Source organism: Trachemys scripta, chromosome 1 (assembly GCF_013100865.1).
Source record: "Trachemys scripta elegans isolate TJP31775 chromosome 1, CAS_Tse_1.0, whole genome shotgun sequence".
Lineage (NCBI taxonomy): Eukaryota > Metazoa > Chordata > Testudines > Emydidae > Trachemys > Trachemys scripta.
In genome coordinates this window covers 128,086,313-128,109,110 of record NC_048298.1, presented here as the reverse complement: position 1 = coordinate 128,109,110, position 22,798 = coordinate 128,086,313, and the positions used below count along the sequence as shown (strand labels likewise).

At 46.6% G+C, this 22,798-nt stretch overlaps 1 protein-coding gene across 1 annotated transcript; it reads right to left on the bottom strand.

The window, feature by feature from the left end:
- Positions 1–5,517: 5,517 nt before the first annotated feature.
- NOBOX (NOBOX oogenesis homeobox) lies at positions 5,518–21,658 on the bottom strand. The gene is made up of 10 exons (XM_034760364.1): positions 21,556–21,658; positions 20,290–20,469; positions 17,894–18,742; positions 17,321–17,427; positions 16,590–16,708; positions 15,678–15,811; positions 11,581–11,851; positions 10,676–11,019; positions 8,827–9,180; positions 5,518–7,928 (listed from the first exon to the last, which is right to left on the bottom strand). Exons 1-10 carry the CDS (start codon positions 21,656–21,658, stop codon positions 7,903–7,905), a joined length of 2,487 nt encoding a protein of 828 aa, XP_034616255.1. The 3' UTR covers positions 5,518–7,902.
- Positions 21,659–22,798: the final 1,140 nt, after the last annotated feature.

The following is a 22,798-nucleotide window of genomic DNA, read 5'->3' as shown; positions in this document are numbered from 1 at the left end:
AGAACATGCCTGCAGATGCATTGTATAGCCTTGCTCCAGAGCCCAGTCACAAGACTGTATCTTCCATTTACTCAGAGGACTCAAAGGGTCTGTACTCTTCTGTTGCTGGGGAATGTTACAAAACAGGAAGGTGCCTTTCAAAATGTGAGAATGCTGTGAAAATAAACACTGGCTTTCGTCAGAGACCAGAAGTTATAGGAAATATTTTCAGCCCTCTGGCTTTGTTGTTTATCAAACAGAGCAAGTGCCACAAACTGAGCAATTCTTTATGTCTGCAAGATGACAGAGCTTCCTGATGTGCCAACTCAGTTCTGGGGAGGAGGTGTGGCCGCTGCTGCTGGACGCCAGCTTTCACTACACTCCAGAGCCAAAATCCTTCCTGTCAGCTCTGCCACTGGACATGGCTGCAGCACTGAGATGTCACTCATGCTGGTATCCCAGGCTCCCTATGGAAATTTGCTCTGGGCACTATAACACTTCCACTTTAGGGCATGGGACTTTGCATAGGGGTGTACTCTGGCCAGGCCTGGGTTTTTGTATCCCTACAGTTCCTTACTTTGGTTTCTTCTTTTCTACAATGGCTGAAATTAAAACTAATGTATAGGTCCAAATGCTATTCCATCCATGCAGGCTACCAGTGACTTCAGTGGGCTTTAGATCAGGCCCTAAGAAGCCAACGGTGTACAGCACTGCCTGCTAATGAGCAATTAAGCAGAGAGAAGGGTCTATAAAGCTTAGTCCCTAAATCACATACTGTAGAGAGACAGTGTGTCCTAGTGGCTAGAGTGGTGGACTAGGAGTTAAGAGATCTGGTTCTCGTCTCAGCTTTGCTGCTGGATGACCTTGAGCAAGTCACTTCCACTCTCTGTGCCTCAGTTTCCCCATCCATAAAATCCTAGTGTCCTTCATTGTAACGTGCTTTCAGATCTACCTGTGCAAAGCACCATATCAGAGCTAGGTGTTATTATTAACAAGAGATCTGAACGCAGTTAACCAACGTGAACTGTCAAAGTCAAGTGCTTTGCCACATATTCACATTCCTTGGTGTGGGCAGCTGCTGCTGTTGCAGCACTAGGGGAGACATTCTCAGAATGCACGCTAGACTACACATGCCGAGTGCTACTCTCAGTGAAGATGCACAGACACAGTTGTGGTGGCAGAAAAGCTGCTGTGTAGACACAAAAGAAGCTGTGATCAGTTGAGGTGAACATACTCCCGAAGTCAGGAGTCTAGTTATAGTGCAAATAAGGTCATAGAATGCACCTGTTCATGCCTGTCTAACCCCATACCCATTTCTGTTCTTCTGTCCCTCCTGAACCACCTCCCTTCCCTATTCCCCCCCCCCGCACTCTTTTTCCTGTAGGTGTTAAAGCAAATCAAAAGAAGTGGGGCATCTCCCCTGTTCTGGTGGTTGTATGCCACCATGTGTGTTGATATCATGCAGTGATGTGACATGATATCTTTTGGGATGGGACATGGTACAAGGAAGAGAATGGGAACAAGGGCATAAATGTATCTAAAAGGAGCCTGTGACCCCAAGAGGAGCTGACAAGGTCATTCTGTTTCCCCCAAATTCTGGCGGGGGAAGGGAGAGCTGGGGGAAGGATCTCCCTTTGACCCTGGAAGAGAGGGAATGCTGGAAGCAGCAAGCTCTGCCTCTTTCATTCTCTGCCCCCCGGGGAGGGAAATGGGATCCAGAAGTGGGAAAGATCTTCCTGTAGAAGAGAGGAGGCCGATAGGGGACTCCTCATTGAATAATTCTTCTTCTCTGCTCCTGGGAGGAAAGCTTGAAACCACATTAACTCCCCAGATAGACAACAGCACCCCTGGCTGCTACTCCCACAGATCCTCGGCTTCAGGGTCTCCATTTCACCAGTCAGTGAAGAGGCAGGAAGACGGGGAGTTCTAGGGGAGCTGAGCTCCCTGAGCCCAGGACTGGAAGAAGGGGGGGAACTCTCACACTACATTGAGCAGAGAAAGGGTGCAACTCTCCAACACACACACACTTGAATTATTATAGAAGCACCTGTTCTGTGCTGTAAAAGCATGCAGTAAAGAGAAAGTCCTTACCCTGTGCTCAGCATGGTTGCTGTGCAGATCTCAAGCACAAGCCTTTGTGAGGTTACTGGCTACATGCCTATGCCTTGCTGCGATAATGCACAGGCCTCTCTGAAGCTCACTGGTCAGCACTGATAGCTTAACAGGCTGATTTCAAGATCCGGGCCTTTGTGAGGTTGTTGCTGGCACAGGCACCCGAGAACAGCAACAGTGGGGTTTGTTGCCCGGTGTGCTTCGCGTCAATAAACATATCGGGGTGGAGAAACAATCAAAGTTTATTTGAGATCTCAAAGTGATGCAAGGAGACAGGCAAGTCTCAAATCAAGCACACCAGCAAAAACAGTTTCTCTCTTCTTTATACATTTTACAACTAAGCCCCCCCCCTCCCCCTCTCTACCACCCCTCTCTCTCCCCCTCCCTACCATCCCCCCTCTACTCCCCCTCCCCTCTCTACCGAAGGCATGTTTATACATTTAAGCAATTAAATCATTCTAGGGCTATAAATCTAGCTTGTTAGTAACACTCCTCTAAACAGTTATTTGGTTCTGTTTACCCTTAGTTTATTACCCCTTCCCCAGCTAGAAACATGCAAACCTCATCATTATCGTTTGGTGCCTGGTATGAGCAAGGTCGTAATTGCTAACTGGCTGTTTACACATTCCAATTCCTTTCCTTGGTTTTTGAGGTCGATTAGAGTTAAACATGGAAGAACTCTAGCTCAGGCAGGCCTAGTAACCCCAACAGTTCCCTCCTTTGAGAATACTCAACAAGCTTTTGGCTGAGTTTTCTCATATTCTGTAGACAAGATACGATTGAGTGCCATGGAGCTGGGGTTCTCAATGAGAGAGTATGCTGGGATTCTGGGGAAAGGGGGGGGGGGGGGGCAAAAGCTTACGGAGGAGCAATTTAAAACAAGCAATCAGGAGGAGGGTGACAAGGCACAGTACCACACCTGTGAGGAGGAGATGCACAAGGCTATTTCCCAGTCCTCTCATTCCCCGGCCGCTTCCTGAAATCTTGCCCTGCCACCAGCCTGTACTGCTGCAACCATCATTTTCACTTGCCTCTTTTCCTTTTCTCCCTCCCTAAGGCTGTAAGCCCTGTTTGCAGTTTCCAAAATCTGTGCCATTGTCATGCCCATCAAATCCTCCTTTCTCTGCAGTTTCCTTTTAATATCAGGGGCGGCACGGCTGGTAAAGATACCCTTTATAATTGCCTCAGTAGCCTGATTATCGGGGTTTGCATTAGTAGTTTGCCTGATGGTATCCTGAATACGCTGCACAACAATCCCTCCAGATGAGATAAAACATACAGTGGGCAATATGAAGAAAAATCAGTATTTACCATCCAGCAATAGCTGAGTTTCCCATTCTATTGGTGGTACTCCTTATACTTAGAATGAGAGACGCAGCAAATACCATGGGAAATCTAACTACTATGGAGGGTAAATGTTTATCCTTTCTAATGCTATTTACTTTACTAGAAACTTAAAGAAGCCTGGAAAAGCGGTGTTTTCTTCTTGACTAAGCCAAAAGTGTTAACTCTTAGAAGTTTATCTGCTCCATTCTTTCTATGATGAAGGCATATGAAGTATGATGTGTGTGGAGGGAATAATATGCACTTACTAACTAAGCTACTGGATGTGCACAAAGAAGATTAATAATAGACAGCAGAACCTCAATTTTATGAACACCAATCTTATGAACGACCACGTGTATGAACCATTTTCCCCAACAGAAAAAAATCATCAGATAATCAAAGTGAGATTGATGAAGAACAAGTCGCCATCCTGTCACGTTCCAATGCAGTGGAAATTGCTTTGCAGCAGTTTGAAGGACAAGAAGAAAGCGACACAGTGCACCAGACTGCAACTTATGCCCAGTACCCACTGTCATTTTGAGATGTTCAATTTTATGAAGTTCTGAACTTCTCCATTCCCACTTAGTTCATAAACTAAGGGTTCTACTGTATGTCACAGAAACGTTGTATTTGAACATGTATGCCTACGATTTAACACTGTCCTCTGGAGCCAAAAAATCTTACCGCGTTATAGGTGAAACCGTGTTATATTGAACTTGCTTTGATCTGCTGGAGTGCGCAGCCCCGCCCACCCGGAGCATTGCTTTACCGTGTTATATCCAAATTTGTGTTATATTGAGTCGCGTTATATCGAGGTAGAAGTGTATGTAAGCGTAATATTTAATTGAACAGTCAGTTGCTATGGGGAATTTGACAAAAAAAATTCTGTAATTTATTTTATGCCGGTGGGGAGGGGAGTGGAGGGAAGTGGAGATACATACTGCACCAACTTCTGCTCTCATTTACAATAGTGCACAAGTCCTGAACAAATACATAAGCCCAGAATTTGGCTTTCCACCTACTGAATCACTCCATTAATTAGAGGGAAAAAATTGCTCCTGATTTGTATATGAAATTTTTTCCATTTTGCTCCATTTCTAAATAGCAAGCAGCTCATGACTCATTTGGAAAGTTGTTTATTAATACTTTTTATTTAACATGCTTAGTACGGGATATGTTAATCACACAGAAGCAGGCCAATTCCTGTCTATGTCTGATACTGGCTGACGAAACACAGGCCTTCAGTAAGATAAGGGATTCTGACTATGGTCCTGTCATCTTAAACAGATGTGAACACATCTGAGGGTACGTCTTCACCCGATACGGCGGGTAGCAATCGATTTATCCAGGATCGATATATCGCATCTTGTTAAGATACAATATATCAATCCCCGAACGTGCTCACCGTCGACTCCGGAACTCCACCAGAGCGAGCGGTGGTAGCGCAGTTGACGGGGGAGCTGCGGCCGTCGATCCCGCGCCGTCTGGACCCCAGGTAATTCGATCCAAGATACTTCGACTTCAGCTACGCTATTCGCGTAGCTGAAGTTGCGTATCTTGGATCGATCCCGCCCCCCCCCTCCAAGTGTAGACCAGCCCTAAGCATTCAGCTTGACTTTCTGTATCCTAGATGAAAGTCTGTAAGCAGAACACATGGAGTTTAAACCAATAACATTTGCCATTAAATAAATCCAGGCTGGTAAAACCATTTTATTTGAAAATGACTTCAGTGCTATGCTGTTAACCCCACATTTTATGTACTGAATTCTAGTCTAGTGAAGTCTTAGAACAAATCTTGGAGAAGGTAGATAAATGGAATTAGAGTGGAAACTGATGGGATTTCAAGATCTCAGTGAAGTTATATTGTATACATAGTAGGCTAGACCACCCTTAGTTTAACTCCAAGGAAGTCAGTGGAGCTGCACTAGGGATGAATTGAGCCCTCTGCATACTATTTAGGGTACACACTCTCCTCCAGATGCACAAACATCACACCTATTTGTGATTAGGTATGTGGAAATTTTTTTTATCTGAAAATACCCAACCAAGTGAAACTTGGCTAATTTAGGATATGAACATAAAAATAAATGCAATAGACTTTCATCCAAATCATTTTGAGGACAGCTAAATTTTGGTCAAAATATTGAACAAACACCTTTTTCTGTTCTAGAAACTGACTTGCATAATTTAATGACAAAACTTTGTGAGAAAGGTCACATATTAAGTCTTCTGAGTCTAATTCCCTAAACCACGGTTTCATTAGGAATGTCACAGTGACAGGCTACGTGTGCAAGGACTTTGTAATACCAGAATAACATATAACATCCAAAACACAACAAATAAAATGTTTACCATACAAAATCACTAACTTTCTTTAGAGTAGAGGCAGATAGGACACGGTTTTCTGTTGTTGGTTCTGTTTATCTTTCTGGCAGGCCTTAGTCCTACAACTCTATCCATCAGTCCAACTGGGATCCAAAAAACAGCACAGGTCTAAAAAGATTACTTCAGTTATTGTCATCACTAGGTTTCAGAGTTAACATCTACATGGAGAAAAGCAATCATTCACAATCTCCCAGAGTTATTGATTTAGGCTGTCTGCTGACCACTGCATTAGTTTATACCTGGTTCTCTTTTTCTTCACACTCAGAGAGGCTAGACATTTTTGCTCTTTAGAATGAATACATAAGAGTCTGCTGTAGAACGCTGGTAAATTCTGTTGCTGCAGATTCATGAAATATATAGAATCCCTTATTACATGGCTTGATCTTCCAGCAGCCTTCAGTACTATCATCCATAAAGAGATAATGAGCGATATATAGGCGATAGAAGAAGGGCCAAACATTCCTTTCAGAGAGACCACAGAGTTCTAACCAAGAGCCATTACAACGTGAAGTCCCACAAGGTTCAATATAGTAATCCAGCCTTTTCACCATATATATTAGGCCACTTTACAGAACATGGGCCTCACCCTTGATTGAAAAAATCAGTCTAATATAAAGCTTCAGGGTCAAACTCCTTGTTACTCCTGGACACACAGATTGTATCAGTGGGAAAGAACACTCCTCTGCTATCTTCAGCTTGTTAGGATAACACACTCCTTTCTCACAAGGACCTTAGTACTGTGATACACATCTTTGTCACCTCCAGGCTAGATTACAGCACATATCTGCAGCTGAAGGTAAAACTTCAAATAGAAACCACAACTCATATAGCATGCAGCTGCCCATTCATTATTAAGCATAACTGAACCCATTGTATCAGACCTCCATGACCTCCACTGTCTCCTTTTCCATTTAAGGACTGAATTCAAAGCCCAAGTCTGATTTTGCACAGTGCTTTGCCCCACCCTAGCCAGGTATCTCAGAAGATAATAATCTGCAACTCACTAAAACCACTATACTCCATAGGGATGATGCAGGTAGACATTTCCCGAACAAGATTCACAGGTTCTAGGGGAAAAGCAAGGACAGCAATAGGACCCTGGCTGTGGAATGTTTTATCAGAGACTAAACTGAGCCAGAGCCTGACAGCATATTGATGTAAAGGCAAGACCTACCAGTTTTGATTTTCCCCCATCATCTTCCACTATCCCCTTTTATCACAGTTATTCTTCCTCAAGAACTGCTGGGTCACACTCAAGGATTGTGTGCAGGCAGAGATGGGCATATTTAAATTCCCCCATCCTTAATTGCTAACCCTGATTAGTTTGGTTTAGTAACAGACATTCAAAGCCACATCAAACTAACTCAATGAGAGTTCTAAATGAATTATGAATGGAGGGGCATCAGGTTACAACACTAGTTTCTTTTCTAAAAATTCTAAATGTTGATATAAATAAACACCATAAGGATAGCACTGGGCTCCTCATCCTCCCTTTTGCTCTGTTGACTCTGTGAAAATTGGGTTAAACCATGGAGTTCCTCTATCTGCACTGTTTATACTAGCTTCTCCCTGGGGCTCCCTTCCTATGTGGTCTGCAACCCACCTTACCCCATCTGTATCCCCAGAATCTTACCCACTCTAGAGTCATCTTCTAGCATCTTCAGTATCTTCTGAATTCTGGGTACCCAATGGAGCCCTCTCCTCACTTTCTATCGCTTCCTAAGCTTTGGTTACTCCAGTCAAAAGACTCTCGTTTCTGCGCCATCTGTAACCAACGGATCCTGGTTTCCAGCCACCCCTGTCCACTGAATCCTTGTTACCTTCTTTAGTCTAACCAAGATCATCTTTCTTAGTAAAACTCAAAAGTCAGGAGATTTGCAAAAAGCACAGACCAGAAGCTTTTATTGACTGAAACTTCACTGCTTCTTTCCTCAGCAGGAGAACAATCATGGCAACAACAAAAAACCCAAAAGAAACAAAAAAGCACTTCTTTTGTAAATAATATTAATTCTTCTTTCCTCTGTTTCTCTCATAGTGCAGTGTTTAATAACAATAGTAATAATAACATCCTTTACTCCTTGCTTCTTTCAAAGTGCAGAGTCAATTTGTATTCTCTTCTTTGTCATCTAAAAGAAGAAATATATAAGAAAGACCAATCTCAGAACACCCTGTGGAAAAGTCACCCAGAGATAGAGCTGTTTCAAACTTTTTAAAATTTCAAAATTTTGTCATTTCAAAATTAGAAATTAACCCCATGAAAAAAACAAAAAACAAACAAAAAAAACCCTAAGAAAATGTTTGATGATATTTCCCCCTACATTTTTGACCAATTATAAAGTCAGTTCACTTTTTTAAAATTTAAAAATGTTTAAACGGTAAAATTTAAAAAATAATAGTTTTGCAAACTTGTTCTCTTAACCAGCTCTCCCAAGAAGAAATGTGGATCTATTCGTGGAAGGCATCTTTGAAGTAATCAGCCGAGCGTGGCTGCCCAGACCACCCCAGTAGGACAGATGTCGTATAGAGGATTCACCCTTGCACTCTCTCAGACTGATCTTCCTCTGAATCCCATCTGGACTCTCACCCAACTGCAGTCACATACCATCTTCAGAGAACAGACCAATCCGAGAAGCTTGTCTGTGGGACACAAAGCTTCACCACTCCTCCACAGACCCAATTTCAGAACCCCAGTCAGGAGAATACCAAGAAGGGGATGCCAATAGAGACACAGGACTGATCTTTAAATACCCTGAGACCAAATTCGCATCACTTTCCATCTAGGAGATCACCCAGGAGCAGCTGCCCCATATTCCCGGCCAAAGGAACAATCACAGATTCCACACAAGGTGTAATTTCCCCTTGCCTCCAGAGACCTTTCTGAGACAGCAACCCAGGAGTGGCCATCCATCCCAATTACCCCCCAGCTCTGGTCTTAGATGTCTATCCAGGGGGATCTGCCAGTCTCAGAAATGCCTTCCTCATCCCCTCTTCCCCACTGCAAAGCCCAGGGGGCCTTTCAATTACCAGCAGCACTTTCCTCCTCCTTGGTGATGCTGCTGCTGCTGCTCTCTGGGTCCTCTCTTTCAGCTGGTGCGATCTGCAATTGGTGGTTCTGATATGAAGTCTGGTCTGGTGCTGGCACTGCCCTTTGTTTTTCAGTAAATACCACAGATCCTGATGTTGCCCCTTTGGGCAACTGGAGGAAACAGGGAGTGGGCTGCATTATACTAGGGTTCTGAGTGTAGGGAACCTGCTCTGTGGAGTAATGTCCTGCTGCAGTACTGGAAAACTGCATTCGAGAGCAAAGCTGATTGGAGAATGGACGTCCCTGCATGTAGAATTCATTCCAAGGGACAGCCTGGTAGGCAGCGATACCACCTGGAAAAAAAGCAGAGAAGTTGGAAGGGACAGACAGAGACAAGGAAAGCAGGATAATATACTTTACTTAGATACCACCTTTCCTCAGAGGATTTCGAAGTGATTTACCTGCAAAAACTGAGTAAGCCCGCCCTTGTCAGAGAGATAGAGTCCAAACTAAAAATGCAGCATTTCTGGGACCACAGTAAGGTGTGTTCAATGCAAAACAACATTACAGGAATACATAGCTATGTATTGCAATAAGAGAAAGGTTAACTTTGTGGTTTGCAGCATAATAAGTGTTCTTATGCAGTGCACACTTTACAGGACGGCAAAACTGAGGGGCAGAATGATTAAAATGTGATTCTAATCTGAAGAGTGGCTATGTAAAAATGGCACTCTCTCATCCAAGAGGTCCGTTCCTCCAATGTATTCAGTGACTTAAGTGACAAAAATAGGTTTTTACTGTTCGCACTCCTGTTTGCCCTGCAGAGCCAACTCAGCTTGGACAGACGGTGTTTGGCTTCTGTTCCCTCTTGTGCACCATCAACAGAAATGGTCCTAATTCTGCAAACACCTATGCACATACTTCACTTTATGCATGTGAATTCAATTGGACTGTTCACTTGCTTAAAATTAAACATGGGTGTAAATATTTTCATGGTCAGGGCTTAGGTTCCCATCGTTTACAACTGTGCAAACCCACTGAAGGCAATGGGATTGTGCTGATGTGACTAAGGGCAGTATTTAGCCTGAAGAACCTTTATTATTTGTGATGATGCCTGGGATGGTAAGAACCCAACCTAGTCCTGAGATCTCAGGGTGAGTTTGCAAGGTTGGCCATTTGAAAAAGAAACATCTGGTTTTACTTGTAAACTGATCACGATATGGAAATAATTGGGACAAACTAAACATGGAGCCCAAAGATGCCATTTGTACATAGTTACATTTCAGAGAACAATTACTTGAAGTAATTTAACCAGGGTCATAAATCAAGTCAGTATCAAAGCCAGGGGGAAAAACAGTCCTGAATCCTTTTTCCATGCGCTATCCACCAGACAGTTCTACCTCTAAGCACCTCATTCCCTGTGCCCCCAAACCATATACATACTTTTAAGATGGCTTCAGAAGGGTTTTGACAGGATTAGGAGCCTGTTTTCCTTGATGTGTCTACCCTAACTCTATGCCACTGTGGCATCTAGATACGAATCTATCTCTAGCCATCTATTTCAAACGTTGTATTTTTTAAAGGTACAGTACACTCCAAGATATGTGTCCCAAGAGCTCACAATATTTGGACCAAACTTAATAATCATTCAGTGAATTCAAAAAGAGAGAGTCGGCAGTTAAGGAGGTAGGGAGCTATAGTGTCACTTTCTATATACATGTTTCTCTTCCTTCTTTTCCCTTTCATGGTTGTAGTCAAATTGCTAGACATTTTGGCCCTTCATTAAACCAATTAGTAACCCCAGAGGGTTGGGGTGAATGGGATCCTGATAGATTTGGGGATACTCACCTGAGCTCCCAGCAGGCTGCTGTAACAGGATCTGTCCCATGTGGTGCTGTAAATACCCCCGTGAGGCACCTGCCGCTCCATAGGTCATAACCCCACTATTGCCAGCCAAGGTGAAGAAAGCTGGATTGGATTCGCTGGGTGTAGTAGGTGTGAGGCGGACACTGGGCAGCACATTGCCAGCAAGGGGGACTGGAAGGTGGTGGAACTGGGAGAGCTGGTGCTGCAGGGGGTACTGGGGCAGCTGGTAGGTTCCAGGCTGGTTACTGTAGTGATAATATGGGGTCTCTAGGTTGGCTGTGGGCTCCAGCTGTTCAGGGTAATTGCATGAGGTTGGTGAGCTGATACTGTGGAGTGCAAGGAGAGAAACAGTTCACAGGTTGGGAGGGGAGGAAACATTAAAGCAACATGTGCTGAAAACAATTGTTAAACCCTCCCCTGGCTCCCAACTGACACCTATTCTGGCTCCCCAACACCCAGGCACAGGGCAAAGGCAAGAGAAGATGAAAATATGCCAGCAGAGGTAATGGGATGGCGTCTTTATACTCAAGTTACCCACTCTCCATGCACACTCCAATCCCCACTGTATCCTCCCCGAAGGATTCCCACTCTCTGCACTTTGGATCCCCCCTCTCTCACACACATCTTAATCCCAACTGCATTCTCTTAAGATATCTCCCTTTCCTTATTCTTAGGCCCCCCTCTCACCATGCACACAGATAATCTCATCTGGATCCCCCTTCCCTTCCCTCTCCTCTGAGCATCCCCCCACTTTGCATGAACACCTCTAATCCTAGCTCTCTGTTCTCTAGCATTCTCCAGTCCCTCTCAGTTCCCCCCCACCCACCCAACCCCTCTAAAGTTTGCTTTCCCCGTCTCTCTCGTGAAGAATGTCTCATTGCCCATACCCTTGACTCTGGAAGCTGTAAGTGAGGACTTCCCTGGAGCTGCTTTCCTGACTGGATGGGCTACATTCACTGTTGGGAGTGTCCAGCATCAACGGAACAATATGATTGTTTGGGTTGAAGGTCATATTGAGAGGGAGGCTGGCCCTATGAATGGGTGGAGGGCTGGGAATTGTGGGGAAGCATTCCATCCTGCTGGAACCGAAGCTGCCCTGGGATAGTGCCTTTGTCTGACCTGCCTCACAACACGTCACCACTCCAGTTACCGAAGAGACTGTGAAGGAAAAAGCAAGAGCTTGTGTCATACACAGGTCAAATGGAGAAAGCAAAGGGAGTGACAGAGCTGGGGGAATCAGGGCAGTGAGCATGGCAAGGCAGACGTGTGGGATAAAGAGTGCAAGGGGATGGGGAAGATGTTGGGAGTGAAAAAGAGAAAGACAGAACGATACAGATAGTAAACAGAAGCGCTATTGCACTTAGTTCTGTCTAGCACAAGCCTCTTGGGGCTGAGCTACAGGAAACATACCTGTTGGTATCACTCCGGCTGGCTCAGAATGTTCACTTACACAAAATGTATGCTACTAAACATAGAGTTTTCTGGAACAGAAATTCTTGCTCCGAACGTTACTGACAACCTTGAACAGGCCAACATGCTGCTTATCAGTGCTATCAGAAACAGATTCCAGAACATTGCGAGGAAAGGGTGTTACCCACAGCCAGCTTGGAAAAGGCTCCAAACATAAAATTATTTATACAGTGTGGAGAAAATATGCGGATTTGAACTTTTAATCTCTTTCTCTGGTGGCCACCACAGCAAAAGCCTGATAGTCAAACCACCAGAAGCCTAGGGCCATGTGCAAAACCATGTGTTGCAATTTCATATGCCTAATTCGCTTGTGGAATTGCCACAGTCAGGCATTTACACACGCACACCAATGATCTATTACTTGCACAAGCAAGTACCTATTTTGCTCACATAATCACAATAATTAGGCACACAATTATATATGTATCTAACCCTTCCTCCATATCAGAAAGGCAAATATTATATGTCCAGATTGCATTCTCTAATGGCTCAAGTATCAGAGGGGTAGCCGTGTTAGTCTGAATCTGTAAAAAGCAACAGAGGGTCCTGTGGCACCTTTGAGACTAACAAAAGTACAGGGAGCATAAGCTTTCGTGGGTAAGAACCTCACTTCTTCAGATGCAAGGCTCAAGTTGGTAGTTACTTTTGCTGGAGCCTGCCACTTGCTGAGATAACAACACGTTTATTTTCTTTCTCTGTGTTGTTTTCACAGAGCCTATACTTTGGAAATTACTTTTGCCTTGTTATTGATTGACTTTGTCACTCATTTGTTCGATCTTTTCATTCAGTTCCGTTATTCTGGATTCCATCCTACTCAAGTTTCTATTTATCTCCTCCACCATTTCTTTAAATCTTCTAATGACGCCAAGTGGTGACTCCACAGTTTTAACTTGATCCAATTTTGTTGGCAAGTTGTTTTCTTAGAGAAAAATGCTGATGTAAAAAGCAGATGATTTATTTTTCTTTCAACTTGTTTTCTATTCTCATTCACCAAAGAGTCAGCCCTGTTGATGCTTTATTTAAAAACACTGCACAGTTATATTGTCAAAGTGTGGTTCTTTTCTGAAGAGAGTCATTGTGAAAAATGGCATCTTCTTCCTGAACAGATCTGTTTCCTGTGTGTAATATCTGCTGCCTTTAGTGGACAAAAATAGGTTTTCACTGCTTTTTGCTCCTGTGAGCCTGCAGGACTAACATGGGTCAGAAAGAGGACACTGGAGTCTGTTTCAGCTTGTACATAAAGCAACTAAACAGTTACTGTGTTCCAATCATTACATGTGTAAGCCCAGTGACTTCAGTGGAGCGTGCACAGGTGTCACTGAAGGCCTGATTTGATGACAGCTCAACGTAGATGCAATGGTGATAGTAGACAGCAAATTCCAGAGCCCTCAGTTTCAGGCAGGGTGTTGTATTTGTTCTTTGGTTTTAGGATCTCTGAGAATGGAACACCAATGAGTGATTGGGCAGGAATTCCCCCTTCCTTTTTCCCCACACAGAATGTGAAGAATTTTGGTAGGCCCTTGTATATTTTAAGTTATTTTGTGACTACTTCACTTTCTGAGGGAAATCTATACTTGGGAAAGAGAGTGTGTCCAGGTGTACAGATTTCTGAGAGGAAAAGCACTCAAGAAGGCTAGATAACTTGGCTACAGTTGGATGGAAGGTGGGTTGGGGAAATGGTTGGGCTCAGTTCAGACACTATAGTGGAGGTTTCCTCTCCTGAAAGCATGGTGTGTCTGTGAAACCCCTATGGATCCTGTAGTTCATCCATAGACAATTATAGGTATAGCTGAATATTATGTTTGATTGTTTTCTTTCAACAAATGGCCATTTTTGCAACATCCTGGACTTTGAGCTTATTTAAGCAATTGCAGGATTCATCAATTGTGTCACAGCATCATTCTGAGAAGCAATGGATTATTCAAATGCCTTGACAATGTTTGTACTGCTGCAACAAAATGTGCAAATATTGGAATCAACTAATATAATTAAAAACATGTTGGTTAAAAAACTCAGAATCTATTCATAAACAGTCTTAGCTTCTGGACTACTTCTCACAGACAGATTTAGATGACAGAAGTGAAGTACTATATTATAGTATTGGTAATGTGTTTTATTTTAGTACTTTAGTCTTAGCTTATGTGCCTGTTTATGAAAATTAAGTAAACTTATAAATGCATTTTTATTGAGGTCTTATGCATCATCAAATATTTTGGTACTGAATAAATACTATTTAATCTTTAATAATCTACCTTTTTTTAGCTGTCTGGGTTCAGTTATGCTCCAAATTCATTAGAAAACCATTTCCACAGAGCACCCATTTTTTGTTGATCTCTCAGTCATTCCCTTAATATAGGTGTCACTGCATTTAGCATGGTACAATGGGTTATAACTAAGCATATGAAATTAATGAAAGGGATAATTTAGGCTAAATATCAGGAAAACACTTGCTAATCAGATCTATTAGTATGGATTACTCTCCCTAGAAAAGTGGTGAAAATGTCATCTGAAGTAAATACTGGGAAATGTATCCTAGGGAAAAATCTTGACTCCATAAGATGTACTGGCTCCTAAGGCATGAAATATTCAATCTAACAAATCTTTTCTCTCTGCTTTCTATGATTCTCCGAAGACTAGCTGCAGCTCAGGTAGAAAACTGGTCCAAGAGCACACCCTATTGACTTCCAGTGTTATTGTAACAGAAATTAAATAAGAACCTTCACTCTCATCCAACTTCTGCCCTTCTGGACCAAGCACAATTCTGGTCCTCGGGCTGTCAGTGCACATTGACTGCACAAAGTCAGGCCCCAGTGAAGTCTGAGACCAACAGTAGTAGTAGTAACTTTCCAGGGGACATGAAGGTATGGATGGGGTAGAACAATGGCAAGGCTGTGACTCTGTCCCTATTCTGGTCAAGATAACAATATGTAAAATAGTCTAGAAGGAGCTGTTCTGGCCTATGCTCCCTGGGCACTCAGGGTGGCATGGAGCCTGGCTCACATTCAGCTACAAAAGCTGCTGTTAACGTGACTCACCTCCTCACACACTCTCCTCTACTCTGGGCTGGGCTGTAGCTGAAAAGCTAGAGTTTAAACCTATATGTAGGGTGTACACCTGCCACAGGAGCATAAACAACCAGAACAAACCCTACATGATCAGTCAGGGAAACACCACTAATGGTGCCAGCATCTAACATTTAGCAAACTGGGATTAAAGGAAGTGAGGCTGATCATGTCTGGCCTTACAGGTGTCAGATCTGGGTAAGGAATTAGTAATGATTTCAGACATTGACCCCATTCTCAATGCTGAGAAGCCGCACAACATAGTGGGTAATCCCATTAGAGGACATGTGCAGGGATGTGTTAAATCCATTTCACAGTTTCTGCTTGGTGTGGAGACCTGTGTGACTCTCCTTAGGCTGTGATCAGAATCCTGGAGGCAGCAAGAACACCACCAAGCAATGCCAGACAGAAACACAACTTCTTACTGAGATACAACCATGAATGGCTTTCACCTGATGAGGAGACGAGCGGCGCAGGATGCCCACTGAGCATGCTGGGATAGTTCCCAACTGTGGTATCCATGTTGAGCATGGCAGACTGGTCATGAATGATGTCAGGCAGTGGAGGCATAGGCAGGAGAGATGGCCTGGAGGAAGAAGTAAAAGATATGAGCAGGGAACGAAGGAACAGAGCGCAGAGTGAGACGAGCCCTGACCTGGAAATACCCACTCTTCTAACCCTTCCCTTTCTTTCCTCAGGAAACTCTCACTCCAAATTCCTATTATCCTCCTCACTCTGCAAGACCTTAACTTCTACCTGCCTCTGAAAGATCTTTCCTTCCACCCACTCTCTTGGAGGAGCCTCCTCCCCCTGGAAAGTCTTTGCATACTCCCACTTTGCCCCCCACACATAAACCCCTTTCCCCTAAAGACTCCAACTTCCATTTCTCCAATGAACCCCATTTTCTGTGAGGAAAACATGAGTGGGTGAGGGAAGAGAGGGAAAATATCCCCCTGTGGGCCCAGCAGCACTTAAACTATGAGGGGAATAAGGTGCATGAGGGACTTTGGCCAACATACTCACAGAAGTTGAGGATGGAAAAAATCTACTAGATCACTCTTTTATCTCATCCCCTCCTCCCTGCACATTGTAAGCAATGGAGATTCCACCACTTTCCTTTGAAGACTATCTCACGGGCTAATAAATCAAACTCTTAGGGCATTATCCATTAAACTCCATTACAAATCCAAGTCAGGTTTTGAAATGGGAGAGGTTCACAAGTCTCTCACCAGCTGGCATGATGCAGAAGCTGCAGCTACCCATAAGGTTCCTGGCTCCAATGAAATGGGGCAGGGGAGAGGGTAGGAACTCTCACTCTTAAGTGCTTGGTAACAAAGAGAAAAGAGAGGGGGCAGGTCCCTCACCCATAAGTGCTTGCTCCTGAAGGAACTGACAGAGTTGTTGATGCTGGGCATTTCTTGCTCCCTTTCACAGTCAGTTTCTCCAATTTTCGCCACTTTGCTCTGCGATTCTGAAACCAGACCTGATACATGGAGAGAAAGAAACACTCAGTGAGGAGACCATCTGCATCCCTTCTTCTTAAGACCTTTGGGACAGAGACAGAAATCAACAGAGATCATGCCCACAGTCTACCCCGAGAAACAGAAATCAGCAAGAAGCCTCTCCCTGCACCTCATCCCCTGCAAGTGTCCAGATGGCCCATCCCAGGAGAGAGAGTGAGAGAGAGAGACAAATCTATAGAAAGCCTCCCCAACCTCCTGTCTCCTCCTGAATGCCCTCAGGAAAGGGAGACATGTCAGCAGGAAGATCACCCCCAAGTCCCATTTACCCCCATTCCTCTTCAAGCAGCCCCAAGAGAAAGACAAGAAGGCTGAGCAAGGAGTCCACTGCCATCTGCATCCCTCACAGTAAGGGTCAGGAAGAGAAAGGGAGAAGTCAACAGAGGCCCCCTTGCCATTTTCTTGTGTCACTGTCCCTCCCTGTGAGTTACCTTCCTGCCCCTTACATCACTGGCAGCGGCAGTCTCTCTCCCTTTCCAAATGAACTCCTCTCCTCTCCCTATATACCTCCTGGCTCTCTTTCTCCTTTTCTCTTGTTCTTCTGATGCAGTGCCCATTAACCACGAGGGACTCACCATGATGCGCTGTGGTGTTACACCAACAGCAGCAGCGATCTCCCGCCTCTTTTCATTGTCAGGATAATGGTCTTCCTGGAACATTCTCTCCAATTCCTCTAGCTGCTCTGGAAAGGAGGCATTGTTGAAAGAGAGAAAGAGGAAGAGAAAAATGAAGCAGAGAGCAGGAGAGTGTGTGTGACATGAGAGTGAAAGAAAGAAACCGGGGGGGGGGGGGGAGAGAGAAACTTGATTTTCAAAATACTCGATAAATAAATAAAGGTATAAAAAGGCATCTTCAGAATAGAAATATATTACCACATTAAACAAAAATCTTCTTCCACACCAGAACCAAGTGCATTGCTAATGATATTGTATGTCCAATACACTTAGCAACCTTCCAGGTTAATTCAATTGGAGATGTTCCTGAGCATTTAACAATGGAGAGCTGACTGTACAAACACTAGCAGCCACTGCTGTCCAGTGTTTCCTCGTTGCAGGCCAATACTATTCAATATGCCCTCAGTAACACTGTACCCTACTCTACAGATACCATTATCTGCCAGGTGGCTTTCAGTATCTTCCAATTCCTACCTGCACTGTAGAAGGTGCGTGTTTTCTTTCGGACAGGTGGCAGAGCTCCCTGCTCTTCTGGGTTCTCTAGTGGCATTTTTTTCTCCTTGGCCACATCCTGACCCCCTCCAGATTCCTGGAATGATGACACCCTGTAGGACTGCCGACTTGCAGTGCTGGCAGCTGCACACCGGGCTGATCTGCGGGTAGCATGGCCAAGATTCAGATTCACATCCTGGAGCTGTGCCAGGCTGTAAAAGTCCCCGGGAGCAACACTGGATGTCTTTGGGGAGCACATTCCACTGCTGCCACTGATTTTTTGTTTCTTGGTCTCCTTTTCTGTGCTATCAGGGTAATACCCCTCAGCTCTTTCCTGTGACTGATCTGGGATCTCCTGGGTAAACTCAGCTTCGGGGACTTGGGGCACAGAGTTCATGTTGCCAAAGAAAGCTGGCAGTGACCCACACATTGTGGCATAGTTGAGCTGGCAGTCCAGAGCTGATGGGTGTGGGGTGGGTGACCCAGACACATGCACCATGCAATAGTTTCCATCTCCATCTTCCTCCTTTACAGGGTCAGCACCATCTCTTGTTTCCAGGATGCTCCCAGGCTGGCAGTCTAGGGCGGGTGGGTGCAGGTTGGGTGACCCTCCCACCTGCACCATGCAGTAGTTTCCATCTTCCTCCTCTTCCTTTAAGGGATCAGCACCACCTCCTGTTTCAAGGATACTCCCAGACTCATCTTTTACAATCACGGTGTGGAAAGTAGATAGCAAGGTGTTCCCTGGGCCATGCGCCACATCCTCAATGAAGTGCTTAGTGCTCAGCGGTGACACCTCCCCTCCTTGTTCTTGCTCCTCCTCCTCACACACTACAAAGCAAACACACACCGTAATGCTAGGAGAAGGCAGTCCCTGCATAGAAAAGCTTATGGGAAGAGGCAAGATGTTTCACTGAGAAAGCTCTGCCTTCTGCAGAGGTCTCACTTCCAGGAGCATCATGAGAAGGGTAATCACCAGCTCTTTCCCCCAAAATGATAAGGGCCTGGAGCCCTGTACTTCACGGATGGTAGATCTAAACAAGAGACCCATATTGACAATAGGGGTTTGGGAGAAAGATGGACCCTTATGGTACCCAGGGAGCTGAACAGTCCCCAATGGTTTCTGCTGCTGTCAGGGAAGGGAGACAGGGAATGGTTAGGACAGACCAGATGGAACATAGCATTGGTCCACTTCTAGAGGAAGAGCCATAACTGGAAGAAATTTTGATGGACAGGGGATTGTTCTAGCAATAGAACTTCAAATAGCTGGTTAACCAAAGATCCTTGGATGAGGAGTGTTGCGTTCTTTTGCTTCACCTTCTGCCATGTGCTCCCAGCGCCTCCCCACAAGCATAAAGGCATGGGAGTTTTCTAAGGTGTCAAATAACCTGACTGCACAGCTTAGACAGGGCTGGCAAACAGCCAGAATCAGGGCTGTAGGGACCTAGCCAACCAGGTTGAGAAAGGAAAAAGGAAAGCAAAGGGGTCAGGAGCACATGGACAGAGGCAAAACAGTCCCTTTAGAAATCCAAGAGAAAGGATACTATGTTTTATGCCTTACAGTCACAAGCCTTTATTGCTGCAGGTCCACCAGCCAGTCATTTCTACAAGCCTTAAGATGCCAATACACACTGAGACATTTAGGCCCAGATCTATAAAAGTATGTAGGGTTCTAAAATCAATGGACGTTCAGAGCCTAAATGCCTTTGTGGATCTGGGCTTTAGTTTAGTGGCATTTAGTAACCGGTGAAGGCCAGACACTGTGCCCCTCGAAGTCAATGGCAGAGCTCCGGTGGACTTCACAGAGTGCCCAACTGGGCCCTTAATTTGTAAACCATCCCCAAAATGTCTGTTAAGCATTTCTTTCCCCCCCTGCGGGTCTTTTACTTCACTGTTATGAGCAACGATTCCAGGTCGGCCAGGCAGCACCAATGCTGGCTGGTGATGCACAGGGTCCACCAGCTCCCCCCAAAGCACTGCCACCCAGGGGCTGATCCCAGGAAGCCAGAGCTGGGAGCTGATGCTTAGCAGAGAGCTGCAGCCAGCCACTGCCTTGGGGCCCTTGGCAATTGCAGGGGTGGAACTAAAGCTAATGAGCAATTACTAGTCCCCTCCCTTGTTCCCAGCCGCCCAGCCCTGATCAGCCCCTGGGGGTAACTCTGCCCTGCCCCTGGGATTGCTCTACCCCCCCGCCCCCCAGCAGTGGCTGCACCCCGGCCTGGGCGGTATCCCCAGGGAGCGCTGTAGGGCAGGAGGGGGCGTTATGTGGAGCGAGGGGATGGCGCGCAGCGGGGCAGGTTATGGGCTTGTTAGTGCCCGCGGGGGCTGCGCTCATTAGGGCCATTGCCGGGCGCCTCCCCCGGAGCCATTAAGCTTACCGGAGCCCCGGAGCTCCTGCTCCCCCGCCCCCTCCATCCTCTGGGCGGGCTTCTCCGCGCCAGCCAGCGGGGGTGTGCTGGGGCCGCGGGGCGCCGCGTTAATGTCCCGCCGGCCGCTGCAGCGGGCGCGAAACCCGCGCCCCAGCGAGGCTGCGGCCCCGGGAGGCTCATCACGCCCACCTGGGGCAGCGAGGGACGCGCACAGCCCGCGCCGGGGGAGGGAGAGAGCTAGACGCCCGGCCAGTGAGAAAGAGACACCGGGGCCTCAAAGGGGCCATGGAGAGACAGATCAACCCCCCTCCCCGGAGCGCCGACGGGCCAGAGACCCCTTCCCACGTCCCCGAAGACAGGGCAAGGCAAAAGCGACTGATCTGGGTCCCCAGGTCCCTGAAGAGGCCCCAGGAAGACATGTTGCTGGCAGGGCTGGATTTACACCTTATGCGCCCCTAGGCACAGCATCCTCTGCACTACCCCCCCAGCTGACCTTAGTGGTGCACACAGTTTTAGAGAGGGAAGGTGCCCCTACAATGCTGGTGCCCACTGTGCCTAATTGGAAATCCGGCCTTGGTTGCTGGGTCCCAGAAAAGAGGAAGGGGGGTGTTGCTGGCCCAGAGGGGGCAACAGGGTTCGTTGCCCGGTGTGCGTCGCACCAATAGACACACCAGGGTGGAGAAGCAAACCAAATTTATTCGAGATCTCGACAGGCACTCAGGAGACCAGCATGTCTCAAATCAGAAGCGCAGCAAATACAAGCAAGTTTCCCATTTTATATTCCAAGATGTTTGTGTGCAAGCCTTTGTTCTGTTTCCCCCTTTACCCCTCCCTTCCCGACAGCAGTTACAGCAGGCATTACATTGTGGCGTGTTAGAAAAGTTCTCGTCCACATGTTTATCTTTGGCCTTGCAAGCTCTATGTAGTAGACTTCCCCCTCCTTATCACTACTGCTTCTGCTAGTGTGAGCGAAACTGCTGCCGTCTGCTAAAAAAAAGCTGACCGTTACATATTTTGCTTTTAGGCTGGTTAGCATTGAGGCTGGTTAAAGTTCACAAGATGGAGTTACTGTGGCTCACTTAGACCCAGAGCAGGGGGGTTTCATCAGCACTTATGGCCTTCCACTCCCCCCACCCCCCGAGTTACCTGGTTGCTATGCCTAGTGACGCCAACAGGGGTGAGGAGGAGAGTCTGAGACCCCCACCCCAAATGAGATCAGGCTGACTATTCACTTGGCACGGAAAATTGGCCAGCATTGCCAAGATACTACAGTACATCTGGCTCCTGTGTCGAGGGCAGGTTCTGGAGTAGCGTGGCTTCTCTGGGTTTTCTCTTCGAGTTCTTGGCCTTTTTCTGATTCTGCATGAGGCTCTGACATCCCACGAGTCTGTCTTGCCAGAACTGTAACTAGGCATTTTAGGGCCTGGGGCGAGCAAGCACTACAGGGGATGCATCGGGGAGAGAGGTCATGTGCTCCCTCCTCCCCCAGATTTCAAGGGTTTCAAACTTGGGGCATGGCCCCCACCAGTAACTGGCAGATCGGAAGCTGGTGGGAGCCACTCGGGCCCGTGGTTCTCCAGGCTGTGGAAGCCAGGGCCCTGGCTGGTTGCCCGGCAGCCTTCCCTGCCCTGCCCTGCCACCTGAGCCAGGCCACCTCTGCACAGCTGGGTGCTCCCAGGGAGGGTGAGTTGCACAGCTCTTAGCTTTGCTCCTGACACGCTCTTGCCTCTCCCTCAAAGGAGCCTGGTGCTGCCTGGTGATGCCCCCTGGAGCTGGCCTCTGCCTGCTGAGTCCAACTGCCATAAAATGCTTCCCCAAGGAGCTTGCTCACCACTGCCCTGGCTCCAGAAAACCTCTGTGCTAAATGGAAGACAGAAATCCCCCACGCTGCCTCATTTTTCTGCCCCTGTGGCCTTGCACTCTGGGCAGTTGCCCCGCTTACCCCGCCCTGGTTACACCCCTGTGTCTTGTCCCAATCTGTTACCCAAGGTTTTCCAGCTTTATTTCCTTTGTTTTTAGTTGGACTCTCAGGCTATTTCTGGTAGCCTGGGGAAGTGTTTCTTGTACCAGGGCCGGCTCTAGGCACCAGCAAAACAAGCTGGTGCTTGGGGCGGCACATTTTTAGGGGCGGCATGGCTGGCGCCAGAATGCCGCCCCTAAAAATGTGCCCCGTCTGCCCTAGCTCACCTCTGCTGCTGCTGCCGCTCGCGCGCTGGTGCTCCCTTCCCTCCCAGGTTCTCAAACCTGGAAGGGAGGGGGAGATTCCGAGCGGCCGTGGCGCGCGAAACAGCTGATTCACGCGCCGCTGCTCACCCTCCCTCCCAGGTTTGAGAGCCTAGGCGGGAGGGGGAGATCCCGAGCGGCCGCGGCACGCGAAACAGCTGATTCGCATGCTGCTGCTCCCCCTCTCTCCCTCCCTCCCAGGCTCTCAAGCCTGGAAGGGAGGGGGAGATCCCGAGCAGCCGCGGCGTGTGAAACAGCTGATTCGCGCGCCGCTGCTCACCTTCCCTCCTAGGCT